Source organism: Dipodomys spectabilis, unplaced genomic scaffold (genome assembly GCF_019054845.1).
Source record: "Dipodomys spectabilis isolate Male_0828 unplaced genomic scaffold, ASM1905484v1 ptg000061l, whole genome shotgun sequence".
NCBI classification, from domain to species: domain Eukaryota; kingdom Metazoa; phylum Chordata; class Mammalia; order Rodentia; family Heteromyidae; genus Dipodomys; species Dipodomys spectabilis.
The window spans coordinates 4,006,943-4,030,204 of record NW_024870738.1 but is presented as its reverse complement, the minus strand read 5'-3'; the positions used below and the strand labels follow the sequence as shown (position 1 = coordinate 4,030,204).

The 23,262-nt window shown below is 36.3% G+C and overlaps 1 protein-coding gene across 2 annotated transcripts in view; it reads right to left on the bottom strand.

Annotated features, from left to right (window-relative positions):
• Positions 1 to 22,977, bottom strand: part of Mospd2 (motile sperm domain containing 2) — a 36,059-nt gene extending 13,082 nt beyond the window's left edge. Inside the window, exons 1-7 of one of the 2 annotated variants that reach the window (XM_042680516.1) lie at positions 22,782 to 22,977; positions 22,541 to 22,610; positions 12,568 to 12,723; positions 10,776 to 10,862; positions 9,054 to 9,208; positions 5,802 to 5,862; positions 3,553 to 3,591 (exon numbers count right to left, since the gene is read on the bottom strand). In XM_042680516.1, the coding sequence (XP_042536450.1) occupies positions 3,553 to 3,591; positions 5,802 to 5,862; positions 9,054 to 9,208; positions 10,776 to 10,862; positions 12,568 to 12,723; positions 22,541 to 22,610; positions 22,782 to 22,790 (577 nt within the window). In that variant the 5' untranslated portion in view covers positions 22,791 to 22,977. The remainder of the gene's footprint in view (positions 1 to 3,552; positions 3,592 to 5,801; positions 5,863 to 9,053; positions 9,209 to 10,775; positions 10,863 to 12,567; positions 12,724 to 22,540; positions 22,611 to 22,781) is intronic. The other variant, XM_042680515.1, reaches the window with a different exon arrangement.
• Positions 22,978 to 23,262: the final 285 nt, after the last annotated feature.

Sequence of the window (23,262 nt, the reverse complement as noted above, 5' to 3'; positions counted from 1 at the left end):
ATTTTTAATTAATGGCAATTTAATAAGTTTGTGCATTGACAAGTTTGAAGCTAAGGTACTGAAATTAAAGTGCTAAAGTTATTTTTCTACTGGTCCTGGGGCTTGAATTCTGGGCCTGAGTACTGTCTCCAAGCTTCCCAAAGACATCTTTCTTTTTTATGTGCTGGTACTGGGGCTTGACCTCAAGGCCTCATGTTCTGGATTGGCTTTTTTGCTCAAGGTTGGCACTCTACCACTTGAGCCACACATCCACTTCCAGTTATTTGATGGTTAATTGGAATTAAGAGTTTCAGACTTTCCTACCCTGCCTGGCTTCAAACCGTGATCCTCAAAACTTGGCCTCCTGAGTAGCTATGATTACAGGCATGAAGTACCAGTGCCCATAAAGCTGATTTTTAAAAACTTTTATTATAAAGATGATGTAAAGAGCAGTTATAGTTACATAAGTCAGGTCATGAGTACATTTCTTTTTGAATAGGTTCACCTTCTTACCTCATTTTCCCTCAGTTTTTCTCTTCCAACCCCCTCCTGACCAAGTTGTAGAGTTCATTTTCAACATAGTGTCTAGATTTATCACTGCTGCATTTGTTCACCCTTTATCCCTTCCTTTCTGTGCTCCCCTTTACCTTCCCCAAGACAGATAAACTTACAAACAAGACAAAAGGTATAGAAATCAAAAACAGTGACAAAAGAGGAAAAAAAAAACAAAAAGCAAAATTAAAAAAGCTCCTTGTTTGCATTTCTTGGAGTTCATTTTGATAAACATCATTTTATATGAACATCTGCACATATCTATTGAGCCTTTGTGATCCCCTCCTAAGAATATCCTCCTTCTGTCTCACTGTGTGAATGTCTAGAGACCTGCATAATTTTTCATGTCCAAGTGTATTTTTTGTCTTTTGCCATCTATTGTGTTTACTTGTAGATTTATAGGCACATTCTAGTTACCACAAATGAAGGAAACCACACAACCTGTTTCTTTGGGTCTGGCTGATTTTTTTCTTGTTGTTGTTGGTCATGGGGCTGGGCGCTGTCCCTGAGCTCTTCAGCTCAAGGCTAGTGTTCTACCACTTGAGCTACAGCGTCACTTCCGGTTTTCTGGTGGTTTATTGGAGATAAAGAGTCTCTCAGAGTTTACTGCCCAGGCTGGCTTTGAACCGTGATCCTCAGATCTCAGCCTCCAGAGTAGCTAGGATTACAGGCATGAGCCACGGATGCCTGGCCAGTAAAGCTGATTTTTAATAAAAGCTTTGAGATGTAATTTACAAATGATACTTGTTGTAGATTTTCATTGATACCCTAAGGAAGTTCCCTTCTGTTTAGTGAAGAATTAGCCTTTGTCCTCTGCTTCTAAGAGATAATCCTCATATCTTATAGAGTTATCTTTGTTTGCTTGGGATCCTAAAATTATGGCAGAACATTGTAACTAGAGGCTGGCCACAATGGAAAGATTTAAACATGTGATTTATGATGGGAGATTTGGGTAAATCTCAGGAGAGACTGAAGACTGGGATTAACCAAGAAGTTAACACTCAGATCTATAGAAGATAGCCCCAATAAAAATTCTGAGCACTGAGGCTTAGGTGAGCTTTCCTGATTGGCAATACTCCATGTACATGGCCACATGATGCTGGTAAAGTAATACGCTCCATATTTGTTATTTCCCTTGGCCAAATTTTATCTGAATCTTGTCTCTGTAATAGACTGAAACAGTGAGCATAATAGCTTCCAGAAGATTCGAGAAGGCCTTCTAGAACATTACCCAATTTGAGGGTGACTTAGAGTACTTTTTGAGCTTACTAATGTCAGAAGTATGGGTGGTTTTGTATGGAGTACTGTGTTTCCTCTAAATTTCAAGTGTTACAACTCTGTCCTTGTTGCTCTCAGTTTAAATGAATTTTTGCATGTTTTTTATTGTAAAAATGCTGTACAGAGGGGTTACAGTTACTTGAGCAGGTAATGAGGACATTTCCTATTGAGCATTGTTGCCTCCTCCTTTGTTTCCCCGCTACCTCCCACCTCCACAACTACCCTCCTCTCCAGTTTAAATGCTTTTATCTTGAGGGACTAGTAGAGTCTGTCAAATTCTTTTTGTGGGTCTGCTCAGATAACAATGTAATTTTCTTTTCTCCTTCATTCTATTAATAAAGTAGACTTTCATCTTTTGAATCAATTTTGCATTCTTGCAATAAATCCTATCTGGCTATGGCATATAATACTTTTAATATTCTTTTGGACTTCATGTGCTATTGTTTCTTTGGGTGGATTGGGTATAGAATCCAGGGTTATCATACATGCTATCCAAGTACCCAACCACTGAGCCACATCCCACAATTTCAGTACTTTGTTAAGGCCTGGCATATCTATATTCACAAATGTTGTATTCTGTACTTTTCTTTTCTTTGGTATTAGGGTTATATTTGCCACATAAAATAAGTTCAGAAATATTCCCTGCTCTTGTCTTTGTCTGACCTATTTACAATGGATTGGTGTTGAGTTTCCATTACATGTTTTCTAGAATTTACCAGTGATGCCATTTGGGTCTGGATTTTCCTTTGTAGGAGGTTTTCTGGTTACAAATTCAATTTTGTTATCCTAGTGTTATGTTTTGTTATTGTTCTGTTATACTTTCTTATACTTATCTTCTCATTCCTGTTGAATCAACTTCAATACTTCAAATCTTTCTAAGAATTTATCCATTTTATCTAGGTTATTTAATTTCTTCGGATGCAACTATTCATAGTACTCTCTAATAATACTTTTATTTCTATAAAGTCAGCATGGATATCTATTCCTTAATTGCAAATTTTAGCAATTTAATCCTGTAGCTTCTTTATCAGTTTATTTTCCAATTGTGTTTAACTTTTCAAAGAACTAAAGTTATCTTGTTAATCTTTGCTGTTGCTTTCTAAGTAACAATCAACTTTGTTAAATACCAATGAAAGTGAATACTTGGAAAATAACATTAAATTTTCAATTGCTTTAATGTTGTTAAAATGCATTCTAATGGCTTTTTCAAAAATATCTTACCACAAATTTGAGGGTCAAAAGACTATGTAAGGGATAGTGGGAGAAAAATAAAGGAGTGGGTAACAATGTTCTACAAGAAATGTACTCATTACTTTACCCATGTAACTATAACTCCTCTGTATAGCATCTTTACAATAAAATAAATTTTAAAAAAGACCATGCAACTAGGTGCTATCAGCTGAGTTTCAGATTCATCACCCACTTTGTTCTTCAACACTCAAAGCTCCTAAGACAACAAAGCCTTATTTAGGTGACAAATTGATGCTTCTGGTTGTAGTTTTACCTGAATGGATGAATATAGCGAGGCTGTTTTTAGACTAGTTGGTACTCCTGGCCAGAATTTGGGCATAGAATGTCAACCCCTTTTCCCTAGGAACAGTCTCTGAGTGTTATAGCTCCAGCTTTTTGAAGGGACATACTAAGTAAAAATATAAACTTAATTAAAAAAACAGCTATAGAAATTTGGTTAAAGTGGCTGAGTAAGAAAAAGGAAAATCAGAGAAGCATAAATAATATACTCACCATTCATTATCCAAGGCATATCAAAGATCACTATTTTAGCTGAAAGACAAAATTTTTTTTCACTAAATATGAATTAGTACCTCTATAGTAATACTACTTACATCTGGCCTACATAAAACTTAAAAGGAAGTGAAAATTGAGCTGGTTGCTGGAATTCCAGTTTAGAAAGTGCGAGTGGTGCTAGAGCTGAACTAATATCTCACAATGAGAAGGCCCGGCCCAGGAGGACATGTGGGAAATCAATAACACACTGTAACTGTTCTTGGACAAACAGCCTTGGTTCCTTTGTTCATTTACTGCCCTTGTAGCTTGCTGAATGGCATAAATGAATACAACTCAGTGGGTAAATGGAGTCTTTGAATGTGGTATGTCAGTGCTAAAGGTCACTTAACATTAAAAACATCTCCATGCTTAATTTATGGTTTCCATCATAATTTTTAAGAACCTATAATATTAGATCTGTCTCACAGCTGTCCTCTCCATTTTTACTATATCATTGTGTTTTTTTAAAAAAACAAATATTTCTTCTTTTTAAAAATATCATGGGGTCCAAAAAACCAGTATTTCCAAAGTATACATAGTATTATTTCTGAACTGAGCTGAAGATAATAGAGAAACCTATCAACTATTATGAAAAATGACCAGAAGCTACAAAGGGAATTTTTGACATGCAGTTCATTCTTCTATTTCAGAAGAATTAATATCAATTTCACACTCTGAGCAGAGAATCTCCTAGAGTGGTTATATTAATATAAGCAAATGAAGTACAGAAAGAGAACAAGGTATCATCAGTAAAGTCGTACCTAATACTCTAGTCTTCAACTGGGATATACTTAAGATACAATGGTTATCTTTCATGACTGATTTTGAAGGAAATCATCAATTCCACAAAAGCCTATTGATGACTAGGAGTTGCACTGACTCTCAATATCCATTATGATTTTTATGTGTCCCTCACATCAAATAACAATAATAGCATAAAAGTATGCCCAAGTAAGGTGATTTATGGACTTTGGTGCCTTAAGGTCACCCGATTTACAAATCCCAGAAGACCCTACTTGTGGTATTCGCCAGGAATATGCCCAGTCAGATCAGTGAATTTTCATCTTTTGATATTCCTGTAGTTTCTTGTCTTTTTTTTTAAAAAAAAAACTTACTGGGTTTTTAATATATTTGCCTCTTTATGTGGGTTGGCAGCTCATTTTCCCTAAAAGGAATACATCATAGAAATGAAACCAAAATGAATGGGGCTGGGGATGTGGGTGTTGGCTCAAGAGTACAGTGCTTCAGTTCCTAGCGTGTGTGAGGCCCTGGGTTCCATCTCCAGCACCACAAAAGGAAAAGAAAACAAAAATAGAAGTCCAAATGCCACATTCAAAGATAATGTGCATCGTGGCCAAGTATTTTTTTTTTTTTTGGGTCCGGTCATGGTGCCTGAACTCTGGGCCTGGGCGCTGTCCCTCAGCTCTTCAGCTCAAGGCAAGCGCTCTACCACTGAGCCACCTTCCCAGCCCCCAAGTATTTTCTTAATGACAATTTTAAAATAAAAAAAATCAGACTTTATATATGAATATTGCTTCACAAACAGTATAGCTCATCAATATCACTCATCTGTTCACCCATGCAAGAAATTCCATATAATAAATATTTTGAATGCACTTCTAAATTGAAAAAACAGTACAAACATGTTAATCCTTCCTCCTCCTCTTCTTCTTCCTCCTCCTCTTCTTCCCTCTTCCTCCTCTTCCTCCTCCTCCTGTTGTTGTTGTTGTTCTCCTTCTCCTTCTCTTCTCCTTCTCCTTCTCTTCTCCTTCTCCTTCTCCTTCTTCTCCTTCTCCTCCTCCTTCTCCTTCTTCTTATTTAATGTTACCAGGAATTGGATACAAGGCTTCATGCTAGGAAAGGGAGCTATCACTTGAGCCACATACTCCATCCTTTTCTAACTTCATCTGGTTTGCCTTGAACTCCAGATCTTGCCTCTGCCTCCTAAATAGCTGGGATTATAGACTTGTGCCACCATACTTGGCTACAAATGAGCTAGTGTTGCCAATAAATGTTGCATATTGGTATGTACAGGTGAGAATGTGAGTGTGAGTGCATATATGTGTTACAGGATGTTTTGGATTGAAATTCTGAGGACTGAAGGACAATTTTTAAAATATAAAAGTCTACAATAATACAAAAGCTCTTCAACTCCCAAACATTTTCTACAGTTTTGTTATAGTTTTATAAAGAAGTAAGGTACTTACAGAGGTATTTAGGGTAATAAACCTTAAAGCAGTTGATGATAAATCGCACAAAGTCCATGTCCTAAAATAAAGAATGAATCTTTAAGACTGTCCACATTAGAGAACTATAAATTGTACATTTCTAAAGGTGACAAACTATTAAATACATGAGAAAATTATTAAATTTAAAAATAAGCTCATATACAAATATCCACATTTGTAAGTATTATGGTTTTAGGTCAGTAAGCTATTTATGTTAATCAGCCCTAAGATTAAGAAATTAGATGCTTAGTAGTATTTTAAAATTATTCACATTACCTCAATCCAGTTACATATTTCACACTGCTAAAGCAATGAGGCATAAAATGGATCTAAAACAATCCCAACAGAGAAATTCTAAAAAAGCTACAGAACAACTAAAGAACTGTTGAAATGAGTATACATACAGTTTTTAAACTATTTGGAATAATACATGGTATATAAATTCTGGTATAGAATATGCCTTCTAAATCTTTTACACCTCATGATAGCTACAATAAAATATGCTTTAGTCATTTTTTTGCACAATAGTCAATCTGATCTCATTGGCCTGCTGTTTCATTGCTGTATTTTTTCCTTTTATTTAGGGTCCTTGGTTTAGTTTTTTGATTTATGTTTAAGTGTTGTTCATTGACTCTAATTTCTGGGAGACTTTATAAACATAGCTCGCTAGTTGTTCTGCTTTGAGCACAAAAGAAAATTGGAGATATTATTCACATTTCATTTCATATTATTCCATGGTTCGTCACAGATGATTTAACTAATCCTGAGCAGTTACCTTGCAAAGACAGATGAAAGGCATAATCAGGCATACTTAAAGGCAGCACATTTACTGAAAGGTAGATTTTCTAGAGATGAAGCTATCAAGTTGTCCCTAGCATGTGACTTCTATGGCATGCAGTTTCATTGCACTAAACTGAAAATAAACATTCTTAACTATTTATTATGGACATCCTAGTATATGAAAACACTTGTATAATGAACACAGTACACAGTTTCACAATTTGTAGAAAATAATCAGAAATGAATTAGCTATATTAAACTTCGTTACCTATGTTGAAACCAGGTTGAAATATCCAGGGCATTAGATTCTTAAAAGATAAAGATACCTGCTGAGTGGCAGTGCTTCATGTCTCTAATCTTAGCTACCCTGGAGGCAGAGATCTGAGGATCATGGTTCAAAGGGAGTCAAAGCAGAAAAGTACATGAGACCTTTATTTCCAATTATGCTCCAAAAAGCCAGAACTAGAGTTATGGCTCAAAAGGTAGAGTGCTAGACTTGAGCACAAAAGTGCACTGACAGTAACCAGTCCCTGAATTCAAGGCTCATGGCCAGTACTACATAAATAAATAAATAAATGAATAAACAAAACTATTAACTAGAACACTTTTAAAAACCATTTTTCTCTAAATTTTTTTAAGTCTAGGTGTTTTTAAGAGCCATATTTTCTCTTTGATTAAGGAATGGTATTAGATATACCATAAATAGACATATCATATGTTACCATTTGGGCAATTTATACTTCTTTCTATTTTAGACTCTATTTTTTGGCGACTGTGTCTCATTTATGTAGCCCAGCTAGCCTTGAACTTACTCTCCTCTTGCTTTAGCTGAGAAGTTGAGATTATAGGCATGTACCCTAATGCCTGCCCAATTTTTCACTATTTTAAATGACACTCTGAAAAAATACTTTGATATATAGTGTTTTTTTCTGTACTTAGGATTATTTCTTTAGAACAGATTTCCAGTACTTAGTTACTAAGAAGCATAATAACACAAATTCTTTAAGATACTTAACATAGTTTGTAAAGGGCCTAAATTAAAAACTGGTTCATTTGACTTTCTTCCTTTTATTTCTCTCTCTTTTACTTTAAAAAAATTTAACAGCATGATTGTGAATGTTTAATGATAAAATAGCATATTCATTCTGAAAGACTTGTAGCTCTTATTACAAATTTTACTAATATAGGAACTTAATAAAATAAGGGATATAGGTCAATGTGTTAAAGAAAAACAACTTAGATCTCTCAGAAAACAAAAGCAGAAAAGCAATTAACAATGCTGCAAATGGCATAAATTTAAAATACTGACTTAGGAAAATATATACTTGTGTTTTTGAATTTTATGTTGGCTAATAATAGATAATTAATGTTCAGTTGAAACATTAAAGAATCATCACCTTGTTGACTTTAGACTTACACCACATTATCTGTGGTCCAGTATTTAGAATACTCTATAATCTGGATTATTATCCATAAACTACTATAAATGTTAATTTTCTTTATATATATGTTCTATTGTAAAGATACTGTATACAGAGGGGTTACAGTTACATGAGTAAGGTAATGAATACATTTCCTCTCGAGTATTGTTACCCCCCTCCTTTGTTTTTCCCCCACCATCCCTTCCTCCCCACCTCCCCAACTGCATCTTGCATATACATGTTTCTAATTTGGGGAGGGGAAGGGAAATAACCAAATGCTGAAACAAGGATACAGGTTGACCCATTGTAACAATGAGATGGACAAGACACTGTGTTGAAAATGAACTTCTCTTTTACTTTTATTCCTTTTTGAGATTCAGTCTTGTATATTACCCAGGCTGTCTTTGAAATCCTAAGCTCAAATAATCTTCCTGCCTCAGCCTCCCAAGTAACTGAGAAAAGTGAGGTGGACTGTGCCCAGCTGTTTACCTTAGCTTTGAAGCTTGACAAAAATCCCCTAATGAAAACTCATTTTCAAAGCTAACCAATTCAAACAAATCAATGCAAGTAATAAGCAAACAAAGGTTTCCCCTCACTCCCCAAAAATCAAAGAACTGAAAGTAGAAAACTCATATGACCATTGTAGAAAAGTTCATTGACATCTTCCCACCCCTAGGCCTGGCACAGAGGAAGACATTCAGAAATATCATGGATGATCAAAGATGACATATATACAAATCTATATATATACATATATATATCATTACAGAGATCATGCATAATATTAACTGAATGTCTTTCTCTGTGCCAGGCCCAGGGGTGGGTGGTGGAGGATATTAGCTAAGGTAGAAAAGCTCATTGCTATCTAATTGACTTATGCCCTGCCAGGCTCAATGCCCTTCTTCTTCATCTGATGTACCAGATGGGGACCGTTTCTAGGAAAGCTAGCATCAATGACAAATACTGAAGCAAATTTAGTTGTCCAAAAAGTCCATAAACAACAATTTAAGATTAATATAAAAATGCTTACTATGCTATTTAGTCCAGTCTCGGAGAGATCAAACATCACTGTTACAGGTTTTCCATTTTCTCGCTTAGCATAACGTTCCAACCAAAATGCTATGAGCTTCTTTTTATCCATTATTGTTTTCTGGTCTTTTATATGATACTTCACTCTGATCCAGACTTTAAGAAGAACCAAAGATAAAATAGAAACATTTTAATGTTGTTTTAAATATAGAACCTTTTCTTTCACAAGGTTTTTCATTTATAACTCATTTTGTTTCACAGGTTAAAAAATAATCTTCTTCCTTTGTTTAAATGAGGAATGGTTGCACTTGGGACCTTTAAATTAAAAAGTAGGAGATAGGTAAACTATTTTTCTTTCTCTTAGGAAATAAAAAAAAAACAAACTTCATTTTTAAGTAAGGGGAAAAGAAAGTGCAGGTGTACAAACACTATTTGGTAATAACCTAAAAGTGCTCTTCAGTGTACTAAGAAGAAAGCCAGTGGTTCCACCAAGCACTAGAGTGGAGTGTACAAACCTGTCAGGTTGAGGCAGTTAAAGTAAAATATGATAAGTGCTGAGAGAAGAAATTGAATAGACATTGGCTGGGCTTGAAGGACTCAATGAAGTACAAAGGCATTTTGATTTTCCTGTACCTCTTGGGCGGTGGCAGAGAAGGTAGGGTAGAAAAGCAAGGGAGGGACTTTAATGGACCAGGACTTGGGAAAGAACTGAGAATGAAGAGTTGACAGGCAGGGACTGAACTGAGGAATGAGCTGATGAAGTAGAAAAAGAGCCAGTTTCAGGGTTGGGAAGGTGGCTCAGTGGTAGAGCGCTTGCCTTGCATGCATGAGGCCCTGGGTTTGATTCCTCAGCACCACATAAGCAAAAAGAAAAAAGCCAGAAGTGGCGCTGTGGCTCAAGTGGTAGAACACTAGCCTTGAGCTGAAGAGCTGAAGGACAGCGCCCAGGCCCAGAGTTCAGGCCCCATGACTGGACGCCCCCCCCCAAAAAAAAAAAAAAAGAAATAGGACCAGTTTGTAGCTAGATTAGAAGAGCCAATGAGTGGACCTGAGCTGGACAATCCAGAAAGAAGGCATGAATTACTGTACCTACTACTATTATACGCATTTCAGAAGCAGTTAAGACGAAGAAGAATATGGGAGGCTTGCAAAATAATCCATTTAGCAACATTTTAGTGACTCAAAAAATTCTCCAAAAAATATTGGGCAGGGTTAATAACAAATTAGAACAAAGATAATGACTGTGCAATGAATTATTTTGGCTGTGCTACAGAATGCAATATTTGCTTCTACTGAGAACATTATAATTACTATTATTTTTGCCAGTCCTGGGGCTTGAACTCACAGCCTGGGCACTGTCCCAGGCTCTTTTTGCTCAAGGCTAGCGCTCTACCACAGTGCCACTTCTGGCTTTTTCTGTGATTAATTGGAAATAAGAGTCTCAGGGCCTTTCCTGCCCAGGCTGGCTCTGAACCCTGACCCTCAGATCTCAACCTCCTGAATAGCTAGGATTACAGGTGTGAACCATTGGTGCCCATACATTATTACAATGCAAACGGTAGGCAGAACTTCTCTAAGTATTTGACACTTCTAAAGGTGGCCCTGGCAATCCCAAATTGTATGCTATATATGGAAAAAAGTTCTGCTGATTATTAATTCAATTGAGATAGAGAGCTACACTGCAAAACCTCAAGAAGTCAGTGTATAAATTAAGTATACTTACACAATTTGTTACCTTCTTTGTCATAACCATGAAGATAAATACCACCAATTTCTAATAACCATCTAGGGATGGAAGATTCACTAAGGTCTAAAAAGTGATAAAATTTGATCAGTAATTATGATTTAGGGATCTAAAACACAATATACAGGGCAACGTTATATCATAGTTGTGACATAAAAAATACAGTTCATTCAAACTTCTGCATAGAATACCTGGCAATTGAAAAACAGAAACAGGCTGCAAAAGATACAGATGACAGAAAAGGAAAAACCTCATTTCTTTTGACATGCTAGCCATGATTTACGTAGATACATTTCTACATTCTGATTGTTTCATAAAATGACCTGTCTTGCAAACAAATATGACAACTTTTAGATAATTGCAAAAAAACATGGTAAGGACTCAGTGGTTAACTCAAGAGAGAGAGAGGGGGGGGAGGGAGAGAGAGAGACAGAACGAGGGCAGGAGAGAAAAAAGAGAGGCAGGGAAGCAGGGAGAAAGAAAAAGGGAGAGAGACAGAGAGAGAGGGAGAGAAGAGAAAGAGGAAGGGAAGGAGGAAGGAAGAGAGAATACAGCCTCAGAATTAGTGAAAAAAATCTCTTTACTCTTCTGATAAGATGGTATTATTCTAGAAGTTTAATATCCTGTACACTCTAATGAATTTTATAAGCCTTGGGGCAGATGGGCAATACTTTCAAGAAAATGTAACATCCTTTAGCAAGAGGAACAAAAGAAGGTTCTTTCCAGTCTCTGGAGAGGCTGATGACCAACTCTTTGGAGCAGTACAAATCAAGGCTCTTGCTTCATACACTGGTAGTTCCCCACGAACTTTTGGAGATTTCTTCTCCTTGGTCTTTAGTGTTTCTCTACTATTAAATTTAAATGTGTTTTTAAAATTGGGCTTACAAATTGTACTGGATTAACAAGTTCTTCCCTGTTTGTCGAAATTACCTACAGTGTTCGCAGTTCCAATCAATTTATTTCTTGGCTACTAACTACCCTCCTCCTCCTTGTGCATTTCCTCTAGTGTGAAGAATGTGTGTGTGTGTGGGGGGGGGGGGAGATTGTGCTCTAGACTTATTTATTGCCTGTTTTGTATTAAGTCTTCACACTTAGTTACTCTAGAGTTTATAATCTTCCAGGACAGGAAATCCATTATACCTAATTGAAATCGGTAATTATGCCAGCTTCTTCTCATTAATTCTTTAGGAGGAGACAAATATCAGGTAACTCTTTCTGTGCAGAGGTTTTCATATACTTGAAGATCATTACAGAACTCTCATTTGGGAATAGATTTCAATCTACTAGTGGACTTAAAAATGAAGAATTTAAGAGGAGGCTGCGATAGACAACCTTAGGGCTACACTTGTTAATCGGGGTCCTGGTCATTTGGGAATCCTATGTAATGCCCATACACATAAGAAATCCTGAAAATAGCAAAAGATGGACAACAACAGAGCAAACCAGGAAAATAGCATCTCCTTATTGATCGGCATGGTATGGAAGAAGCTGTCATGATGTTGTCTAATACTGTGGAACCACAAACAGATTGGGTAATGCTGCTGTGCATGAAAAATGTTAGTTTCTCCCTGGTGATCTGATTGCCTTATGATGCTCTTACTTATTTTTTAGTAGCTGTTCCTATGACTGTATTACTGACTCAATGTAATCTTATCCTGATGTTTTTGATAACTTTCATGATAAATATACAAATATATAATTAAATCAATGTAATACAGTAAGCATTTATGCTGGAGATATGACCCTGGCAAGGTTAAGTTTAACAGCTTACCATTGACAGAAAATTCTTTCCTCCACTGAAAACTCTCATCCAGCATCTTTACTGTTTCATCTACAACATTATGTCTCCATTGTAAGTAGCTTTCAACCCAGTTATCATCTTGCTGGAGCCTTTCAATATCACGTGGATCATATTTATCTGATTTTTCTAGGAGGGGAAACAGCAATACACATACAAGTCAGATTAATTCTGCAGTGAGAAATAACCAATACTGATGCCAAAGGAAAATATCTGGAAGACAAGGCCATGCTGTTTAAGGACAGATATAGATATGAGCTAGATGAAATAGAATGTAAAGGATCGACAAATTTCTATGTGAGAGAATAAGGTTATCTAAAGACTACAGGGTTTTGCAATCTATTGGTAAAGTTAGTACTCTCTTGATCTAATCACTTTTCAATAGTTATCACCAGTTGGAGACCAAACCTTCAATTTATGAGCCTTGAGGGGGACACTTCCTATCCAAAGCACCACAAGCAACATTCCGAGGATGTACTAGAATAATTATCTTCAATAGTTTTCAACATTTCCCTATACATTCTATGTTCCTACTGGCCTCTATTGCACACATCCCTGCTCTCATTATTTTCCTGTAACTGAACTTGTCTTCACGCAACCATCTCTGCACATACAAATTCTACCTTTCTGCAAACTTTACTTCAGATGCTTCCTCTTATATAAAAATTTCCCTGTACCCTGGAGTAAATTTCTTCCCTCTTGTGAATAGCCTCAGAATTTTATCTAAGACAATTAATTCATTAAGATAATTGCCAGTTTTTTTTTCTTTGAATTATGCTATATTTCCCAAGGAGATAGTAAAGGCCCAGTGTCCATACACCCTTAGACTACTCCATAAAAGATGGCAGTTTTGCCAATGAAAAGGCCTTCAGTAAACATATGGTCTCAATTTTTAATTCCTCAGCTATCCATATTCTCCCAGGGGTCCAAGGAAAAAGCTTTGGAAAATCTCCTGGCTCCTTCATTTCCTTTTCTTTCATATCTAGTGAGTAGCCAAGTTTTATAGATTCTACCTCCTCTCTATTTGCTCTGCTTTTATTTCAAGTCCTCAGGGATAATAGCTGAAAGGGTAGGAGAGAATATAAAGTGCATTCAGAGTATTATCTTCTTTGAGTCTCAATTTCCTTATCTTTAAGCTGTTTTATATACTCATAGTACTGTATTTGGATCAGAAGAAAAATTATATATGAAAGTACTTGGAAATTTAAAGCACTATAAAAAGCACTATAAAACGTGAGACCATAAATCTCCCACTGAGGAGCATTGCCTTCAATATATTTTTGATACCTACGCTCTATTTTTCTAATCTGTAAAACAAATGGTTTTGTATATTTTATACTTATTTTTAAGCTGTTATTAAAATTTGTATGCATTCAAAGTATACTTTTCCTTAATGATGAATGACATTTATAAGCATAAGTTAGATTTAAGTGGTCACATATAGTCTCCTGTCTCCCGAGCAAGGATCATCCATCCAACTGGGTCACCGAACCAATGGAATTTAGTTTTTGAAGTTTCAGGCTGATTTCATACATTTTCAAGAAATTGTTTTTTGCCAAATATCCAAGTGTACATAATAACAGCCTACATACTAGTCCTACTTTCAAAGAAAATGATGGTCTAAGAAAAAGATGGTAATTAAGCTGGCAACTCAAATACACATATTGTTTTATGACTTCTTCCTCGTTTGCTCGCATACAACTTTAAAAGGACATGTCCTCAAAGGTCAAGATTTAATAAAATTTACTGTATCATTAGGGAGTCTTCTAAAATAAAATGTGCTTTTTCCCTCGGCCTCCTCACCCTCCAGACAATGGGAAGTGCAATAATGTCTGTGCCCTTGATCCCAGTCATGGCCACAGTAGCTCTGCCTTCCACTGCTTCTTGGTAATCAGAACAAATGTCAATGCAGTAAATAAGGTAATTAGCATCTTAGAAATAAGATTTTCATAGTGACCTAACAGACTTCCATTCCACATGCAAGTGAGATTAGACAGTATTTGACTTTCTGCTCTTGGCTTTCTGCACTTAATATAAAGTCCTTCAGGTTCATCTGCATTGTAGCAAAGAATGGGATCACCTTCTCAATAATATTCCATCTCACACACACACACACACACACACAATTTATCCATTCATATTTCTCTGATACATTTCTAAGATCTTTTCCTTATTTTCATCGTGACAACTTGAAAAAGGTTGACCTTGAGAATGTTAAAAAAAAAAAAAAACCTGGAATATTCTGGGAATGTTAAAAAGTTTACCTACTTTTTGAAACGCTTCCTTCCTTGAAGAAAACAATGGCCCACTAATTATATAGACTGTGATAACTCACCAGACACTAGGCACAAACAAGAGCTATTTTTTCTAGATGCACAGATAAATAAAACCTGAACTAGTTTCCAGGACACTTATACAAACTACACAATATCCTGGAGAAGGCAGTCCATAGGATTGTCCAAATTATATGTACCCTTCAATAAAAGGAGTTCTTCTGAATTCACTGCTAATATTCCTGGCCTAGAATTCTCCTTTCTAGCTGTCTATGATAACCATGTTGCCTCTTTCAGGCTAATAAAATGAAGGCATTCCTCCAAGTTAATTGCTTAATTCAAGATACAAAACAAAAACAACTAGGGACAAAATAAAGACATTTCCAAAACAAAGGGTGTTTTAGTACAATATAGTCCTCTGGAAAATTATACTTTATATGAATCAGTAATGATTGTAGAAGGAACAGATCAATCATTCTTAGATATATGGTACATAGACAAATACTGATAGTTAAAACAACAATTACACCTTAGAGGAGGTAGCAGGTTTGAGTTATCAGATTAGAGGTGAACAATGTATCTACCAGGGAACAGAAAAAAACCCTCTTCACTTGTAAAGACTACATAATAATTTACTGTTGTTAATATTATACATAAATAGGTCTAAAAAGAAAATTGCAGGCCAATATAAGAAAACAGATGCAAAATTCCTAAACTATTAATAAAAAATCTAGCAGTCTGTTTTAAAAACCTCATCAACATAATCTACTTTATTATAAGAACTCAAATGTAAATCTCATCAGATATGATAAATGTATACAATAATTGAAGAGTTTAGTAAAATTCAATAACTAGTTTTTGTTTGCTTTTTTGTCTTTGTTTTTGCCAGTCCTGGGCTTGAACTTAGAGCCTGGGCACTGTTCCTGAGCCTATTTGTGCTCAAGGCTAGTGCTCTACCACTTGAGCCACAGCATTAGTTCTGGCTTTTTCTGAGGAGTTTATTGGTGATAAGAGTCTCATGGACTTTTCTCCCAGGGTTGGCTTGGAACTGTGATCCTCAGTTCTTAACCTCCTGAATAGCTAGGATTACAGGTGTAAGCCACTGATGCCCAGCTCAATAAATAGTCTTAATGGGAACAAACCAAATAAAATCCTTCAACTAGCAAACTAAGAAACTTTTGTTTTGATGAAGGATATTCACAAAGATCGTACTTAATGGTGACATCACGTATCCTTCAATCAAGAATAAGTAAGTTCTTGTCACTGCTTCCATACAATAGTGTTCTAAAGATTCCAGTGAGTAGAGTACAAGTAAAACAGCGAAAGATGTAATAATTGGAAAGTTAGAAAGAAAACTGTTGTACTGAGAGTGATGTTATTTTCTATATTGAAATCTTATATAATCTAGAGATAAGTGATAAAATTAATAAATTGCTAGGATTTCAGAATTCAATAATGTAAAACAGTCAACTGCATTTTCCATAAACTAGAAACCATCACTTAGAAAATAAATTTTGAGGCACAGTATTTAAATAACAGAACAAAAACAACATGTATAGTATCTGTGAAAAAAATGTAACAAGAAATTAAGTGTTATTTGTTAGGAAAGTGAAAGATTTGGAAAAAGTTATATTACGTGAAGTAAGCCAGACCCAAAGAAACATAGATCCTATAGTTTCCCTTATTTGCAATAACTAGTAGACATCTAGGATAATCTTACCAGACAAGCAGAAAAGGTCAAAAAGCTATGTACATATGACCATATAAGACGATGCTAAGTGAAATGAACCCCAAGATATGAACACAAGAGGATTTTTTCTTTGCTGCTTTTTTTAAATGTACTATGTGATTTTTTTGTTTCTTTTGTATGTTCTTCTCCTTATGGTATAACCCCTGTTTGTCATTGTATTTAATTCTGGTGCCCTGCATCTTGGATATACATTTTTCTAATTTGGGGAGGGGAAGGGAAATAACAAAATGCCGAAGCAAGGATACAGGTTGGCCCATTGTAACAATGAGACTTACAAGACACTATGTTGAAATGAACTTAACAACTTAGGGGGGGGAGTTGGGGAGGCAGGGAGGGAAGGTATGGTAGGGGAAAAACAAAGGAGGGGGTAACAATGCTCCATAGCAAATGTACTCATTAACTTACTCATGTAACTGTAACCCCTCTGTACAGTATCTTTACAATAAAAAGTATAAAAAAAGAAATTAAGTGTTATGAGAAATCATAAATCTTTCAATAAGGAAGACTTCAGCAGATATTTTTTTAAGATCTTGATTAGGAAGTTTTGACAATGATAATGTCCATTTTCCCCAAACTGGCTTCTGGTTTAACACAATTATAACAAATTTTTTTTTTCATTTTTTGCAGAAACATAAACTAACCCTAAAACTTACATGGAAGAACAAAATGCCTCCAAATACCAGAAGTGTTTTTCAGAGAAGTGGAAACCAAAGGACCCATAAAGAATTGTTCAACCTCATTGGTCCTCAAAGAAATACAAATTAAAACCACAATGAGATTGCCCAACACCTGTAGCAGATTGACAAGGATTTTTTTTTAATGTATAAAATTTTTAGGACATTCAAATACTGCTAGTTAAAATGAACACTAGTACAATCACTTGGGAACCAGGTCAGTAATGAGCCTGTTGAACGCTTATTATATGAACCACTCATTTCACTCCTGGGTATAAACCCTTGAGCAGTAGTACATGGTTATTTATGTTAATAACATCTTTATACATACTGTACATAAAATCTCAAAATTAAACCAAATGAAAACAAAAAATTGAGACTAGGAAAAAAATCACTGGGTAAAACTATTTAACAATAATGAAGAAAACAACAAAGCAATGAGCAATTTTGCATATATTAAAAAACTGCCAAAAGTAAATGCCATAAAGCAAAATTCCATACCAGTAATAAAAGCGATATAAAAATTATGCCACAAATGAACATTAACATGAAAAGAAGTTTACCCTTATGAGCAGTCACATGCAAACTAAAAGAACTATCAGTTAAGCAACCAAAAATGACAGTAAAAAAAATGGATATGGATGTGGTAAGAAAAGGCTGGTAGGTATGGATACTGGTGTCTTCATGGAGAAAGTTCTACATATGTGTGTCAAAAATACTTACTTGTGAATAATTTAGTTCTAGGCATCAATCTAACACAAAGAATCCAAAACTACTGCACAAAAAATGTATTAAAAAAACTTGAAATACCCCAACTGTCCAAAAGGCATTATCTAGCTTGGTGCTGGTGGCTCACAACTATAATCCTAGCTACTCAGGAGGCTGAGAGTTGAAGGATTCAAAGCCAGCCCCAGCAGGGAAGTCCTTAAGACTCTTATCTCCCATTAAAGTCAGAAGTGGAGTTGTGGCTGAAGTGGTATAGCAAAAAAGCTAAGTAACAGTACCTAGGCCCTGAGTTCAAGCCCCGAGAGCAGCACAGAAAAGAAAAGAAAATAAAATGACATTATCTAAATGATAAAAGTCTTTTATTTAAAGATTTAAATATCAAATAGTAATATACAATGTGACTTACTTTATAAATATGGTGAAATAAGATCAGACCAAATAAATCTAACATTCTAATTATAAACAGAGTGATCTTGCAACTTTGCTCTCTTGATGCACACACAAAAGACTGGGAAGAAATTCATTTACTAAATTCACTTAAATGAATATGCATTCAAACTTGTGAAGTCAGACAACAAACCAAAAACAAATCCTGGCTCTTTACATTCACTGAAGTACAAACACAACACTTGGGTGTCCAAAGCTCTCTATATTATATTTCAACTGGATTTTAACCATGTATACTTCTCTCTTTAAGGCTTATTAAAATGAACTTCCTAAACATGCTTTACATCTTTTTACCTCAGTGCCTAGGCACAAACTATCTGACCTGCCTGGATCATCTTCTGTACCTGGCCCAGTTCCACCATGTTCCCAAGTTCATCATAACACCACCTGGGTTCATCTGCACTCTGTCACTACAACAAATCCCTATAAGATAAACAACTTATTGAGAAAAGGTTTATTTTGGCTTAGAGTTTTGGAGGTTCCAGTCCATGATCTGTTGGCCTGGTTACTTTTGTGCTTATGGTAGCATAGCACATCATGGTAGGAGAATAGTACATATGGTTGGAGAATGTGCCAAGAGAAAAATAGCTGCTTATCTTGTAACCAGGGAACATCAGGAAGAAGAAGGGACTGAAGTTAAATCTCCTTTCAGGGCATATCTTCAGTGACCTTAAGACTTCCCAGTAGGCTCTATCTCATAAAGACTTCAAAAATCTCCCAACACTATCAGGCTGTGAAACAAGTCTTTATGGTTTGGGGCATACCCAAACCATAGCACCACATTTTTTTCTGTGAAATTTCTTCTAAGTGTGTGCTAATCCAATCATGAGCTTTCTCTTTGCCTTTGATTCTTGCAGAATACACCTTGACACTCTTTACTCTTAACACAATCTGCCTTAAACTGAACAGCTATTTCTGATTTTAATACCTTTACTAGATGGTAGTTCACAAAGGTGTGCTACCCTTCTTCAGCTCTTTCTCTAATGTTAACACACTGTTTTCCAGAATGAAACATATAAGAAGTACTTGAAGAACAGAACGAATTATCAACACAAGAGATTAGTCTCTTTGGTACAAAGAGAAGATTGGGAAAGGTTTCTCAGCATGGAATTTCTCACTGTAACAATGAAGAAAACAGTACTGTAATTATGGACTTGTCTTTTTCTATTTTTTTCCAGCTAAAAACTTATCCATGATTGTTAACAATTTTTACGTGCACAAAATGTGCTTGAGATTCCCAAGAACCTACTTCTAGGACTTTTTGAAGGGTACCTAATGATTGAAGACATACACTTGCAGAAAATAAATATTTTTCTTTAGGAAAAACATGTTTATTTAAGTCTGCCATAAGCCTTTTTGGAACAAAATATCATTGATGGTATTAGAGACTATGAAAGACCAATAAAAAGGAAAGTGGATGTTCTACACAACAATGTTAACTTCTAAAAGTAAGATTAGAAGGGTGAAGGTAAATTTGAAAAAACAACACAATATTTTGTCATATTCAAACTCTACCTTCATCAAATGCTCTTCCTATTTCAGGAAACAACTGCAAATTTTAAGGCAAGAAAGTTTTAAAAGGTTTTTATTTTTAATTCTCATAGAATTCTTTAAATTAGTATTTATAACTGTTATAAATAATGAAGGATATATATTTAAGGAAAAAAATCCTTCTTTATACTTAATGGCCTATAGTACATTACTTCGAAATTAAGCTTATGTGTATTACATATATTGTGAGGACTACTTTTTTCAGATTTTAGTGGGAAAGGGAGCCATTTAGGACAGATTTACATTTGGAATAACTGCTCTTCTAAAACATATATTTATGTTTTACTAGAATCATTCAATAAATATGTATTGTAAACTGTGTAAGATACATAGGGCCTCTGCTCTGAATTTCTACATGCTGCCACCAAACCCACATACCTTCTATTGGAGGAAATGAATAACAAACAAACAAATGAACAAGAAAATTACAGATTACGTTAACAGTTGTAAAAAAGAAAATACACAGGACAATGAAGCTACTTCATAATAGTGAAGGTCTCTTGTATACATGTCAACCTTGAAAAAAACCACATAGATGATAGATAGATAAATAGATAGATGGATGGATGGATGGATAACCTAGCCATGCACACTGACTGAGGAAAGCCTTCTAGGCAGAGAGAAATGGTAGAAAGTTCCTGAGATGGAAACAGACTCATTTTGTTTGAAGAAACAAACAAGGCTGTGTAGTCATGTTTTAGACTGTGATGTCAGTTTTGTGGGTCATTGTATTTTTTTTTAAGGAAGTTAAATAAGTTTTGTGGGTCATTGTATTTTTTTCAAAGGAACTTAAAGAGAAATCGTATCAGTCACATATTTTCAGAGTAAGTATTTTTAATTAAATTTTGCTTCAGTTATGTGATGCAAATTGTGCATACAGGGTTTCAATGTACAGTATATTCTCAGTGCAGGACGTAGTCAAATAAAATCTGTACTTAGCAAGAAGAGTAACAGGTGAGGTGGAAAGGTGAGAGAAAATTGGCTCAGGTATGGGCTTGTAGGGCCCCATTTTATTCTAAGTACAGTGGAATACACTGAACATTTCAAGCTAGGAATTGACATGATATAATTTGCCATCATCATGTCACAGAAAGATTACTATAGTAAAGTCTAGAAGGGCTGAGCACTAGTCACTAGTCAAGCTACTAATTAATACCAGGGATTTTGAGAAAATTGCTTAATCTCTCTGTACCTCACTTTCTTCATTTTAAATAAGAAGGTTGACCCAACATTACCATTAAGACCTTGTCTATTGCTAAATTACTGCCTGTTTTCTGCTTCTTCCTTTAGGCAAGAGTAGCTTATTATTGCTGAGTCATCGATTCATTAGGTCTAGTACTGAGTTACTTTATTAAAATACTATAAATTGTATTAATATGAGTTTCATTTCTACAGAAAGCAATTTTAGCATTATCTTCTTACTGGAACCAGTGATGTTATTAGAAATGAGATCTCTAGGCTAAAAGTGAATCGAATGCTTTTGCAACTCTCTGGTGCAAAGTTTGGAGTGTGAAGAAAATTGGCATGGAGGCATGAAAAGACTTACTGATGAATGTATTTAGAGCAGGTTTCCTTATTTGTTCTTGGTCATCGAGTGATGAACAATCTAGCCCAGTTTTAAAGTTGTAGGAAACTTCTGCTCATTACTAATGTTAACTCCTTTCACAATAACCAAAACAAATGCTGAGGCAAAATATTCCTTGAATATGTCCTACTATATATTGAGCAATACTAGTTTAATATATATACTTCTTCATTTAACCCTCCTAACCTTATTTGCATTTCACCAACATGGAAATGGGCTGAGAACAGGTATGTAAGCCATAGAGTGACAGGGGCAGGATTATAATCAATCTTGAGGCAGAATAGAAGATTGTTTTAAAAATCCATATTTATAGTAACTTATTCTGTATGTTGTAACTAGTTACTATACGAATAGTCAATCATCAGTTAAGTAACCTCACAGCATAGCTATCTTTGACACCTGGATCCCAAAGGTTCAATCAATAAATCAATTCTGGACTCCATAGAATTTGTTCTAGTACTGGAAAGTTTACATTGTGGGTTCTCCGATATGGAATTAGGCAAAATAGAAAATGAACTGGCATATCCAATTAAGTATACATCAAGAGTACTATGAGAGCTTCCTCGCTTATTTTCTCCAGTTTTCTGGTGAAAAACATGGTTCTGGTTAGCACCAGAACCAAGGAATGGGCAATGTCATCTGTGTAGTGGGCCTAACAAATCTCCTGAAGTTCCAGAAACACGAGGAGACTGTGGGACATCACAGGTTCTGAACTTACATTAAACGCTTTAATGGAAGCGTCGGAGGGACGCACCATCTGCTCACTTGAAGCAGCAGACACCATATGTTATGAAGAAGAAAACCTTTGAAATGTGCAGAGCATTGTTCTTGTGAGGGTAAAACGGGTCCCCAACACCTTCCACGGGGACACTCACAAAGACTAGCAAAGTTGGGGATGCTCATTGTACACTCTTCTAAACCCCAAGAACCCGGTGCTCACCTGTCATATAATCAGATTCGAATCTCCTCCGAGTCTCAGAGATGAGTTTAGCTTTATTCTGAGGTTGATTCTGGATGGAAGACACAACAGGATCTTAGATATTTATGTTCATCACCCGGCTTACCCTCAACTTCAGCCCATCTGGATGTGGTCGTGCCGGCCCTGGGCCTCAGAGGGAGGTTCGGTGTCCTGGGCGGGGGTGGGGGTGGGGAGGGAGCTGCAGTATTGCTGGACTCCTTACCTCGGCCATGATCTCAATCGCGGATGTGATTGCAGTTGTAGCCTTCGCCCCTTCCACCACTGACAGCCGAGTATCTCATCCCCAAGCAGCCCAGCCCAGAGGCAGACAGAGAAGGGCGGGAGGGGGAGGCGGTCGCGTGACACTCGAAGACAGAAGGAAGTGCTACAAGAAGGCCCAATCGGACACGGCCGCCTGGGCGTGGAGGCGGCCAGACTAGGCTGTCAGCTTGGGTTCCATTCGTTTGTTCTTATGGCTCCTCCCTCCCGAATCCCCCGCACTGCGGTCCCGCCTCCGCCAGCTGTGAGTTCGCTGGCACTTCCCCCTCCAGCTCCGCCCCAGAAAGCTCGCCTGCCATTCGCTGTCCCTACCCTCCCTGGGAGGTGCTATCTCTTTCCCCAGCCTCCCAGCTCAACGGACTCCGAGCAGGATGGCAAGCTCCGCCTCCTCGGCGTCTGACGCAACCTCTGGGCGGGGCCTCCCA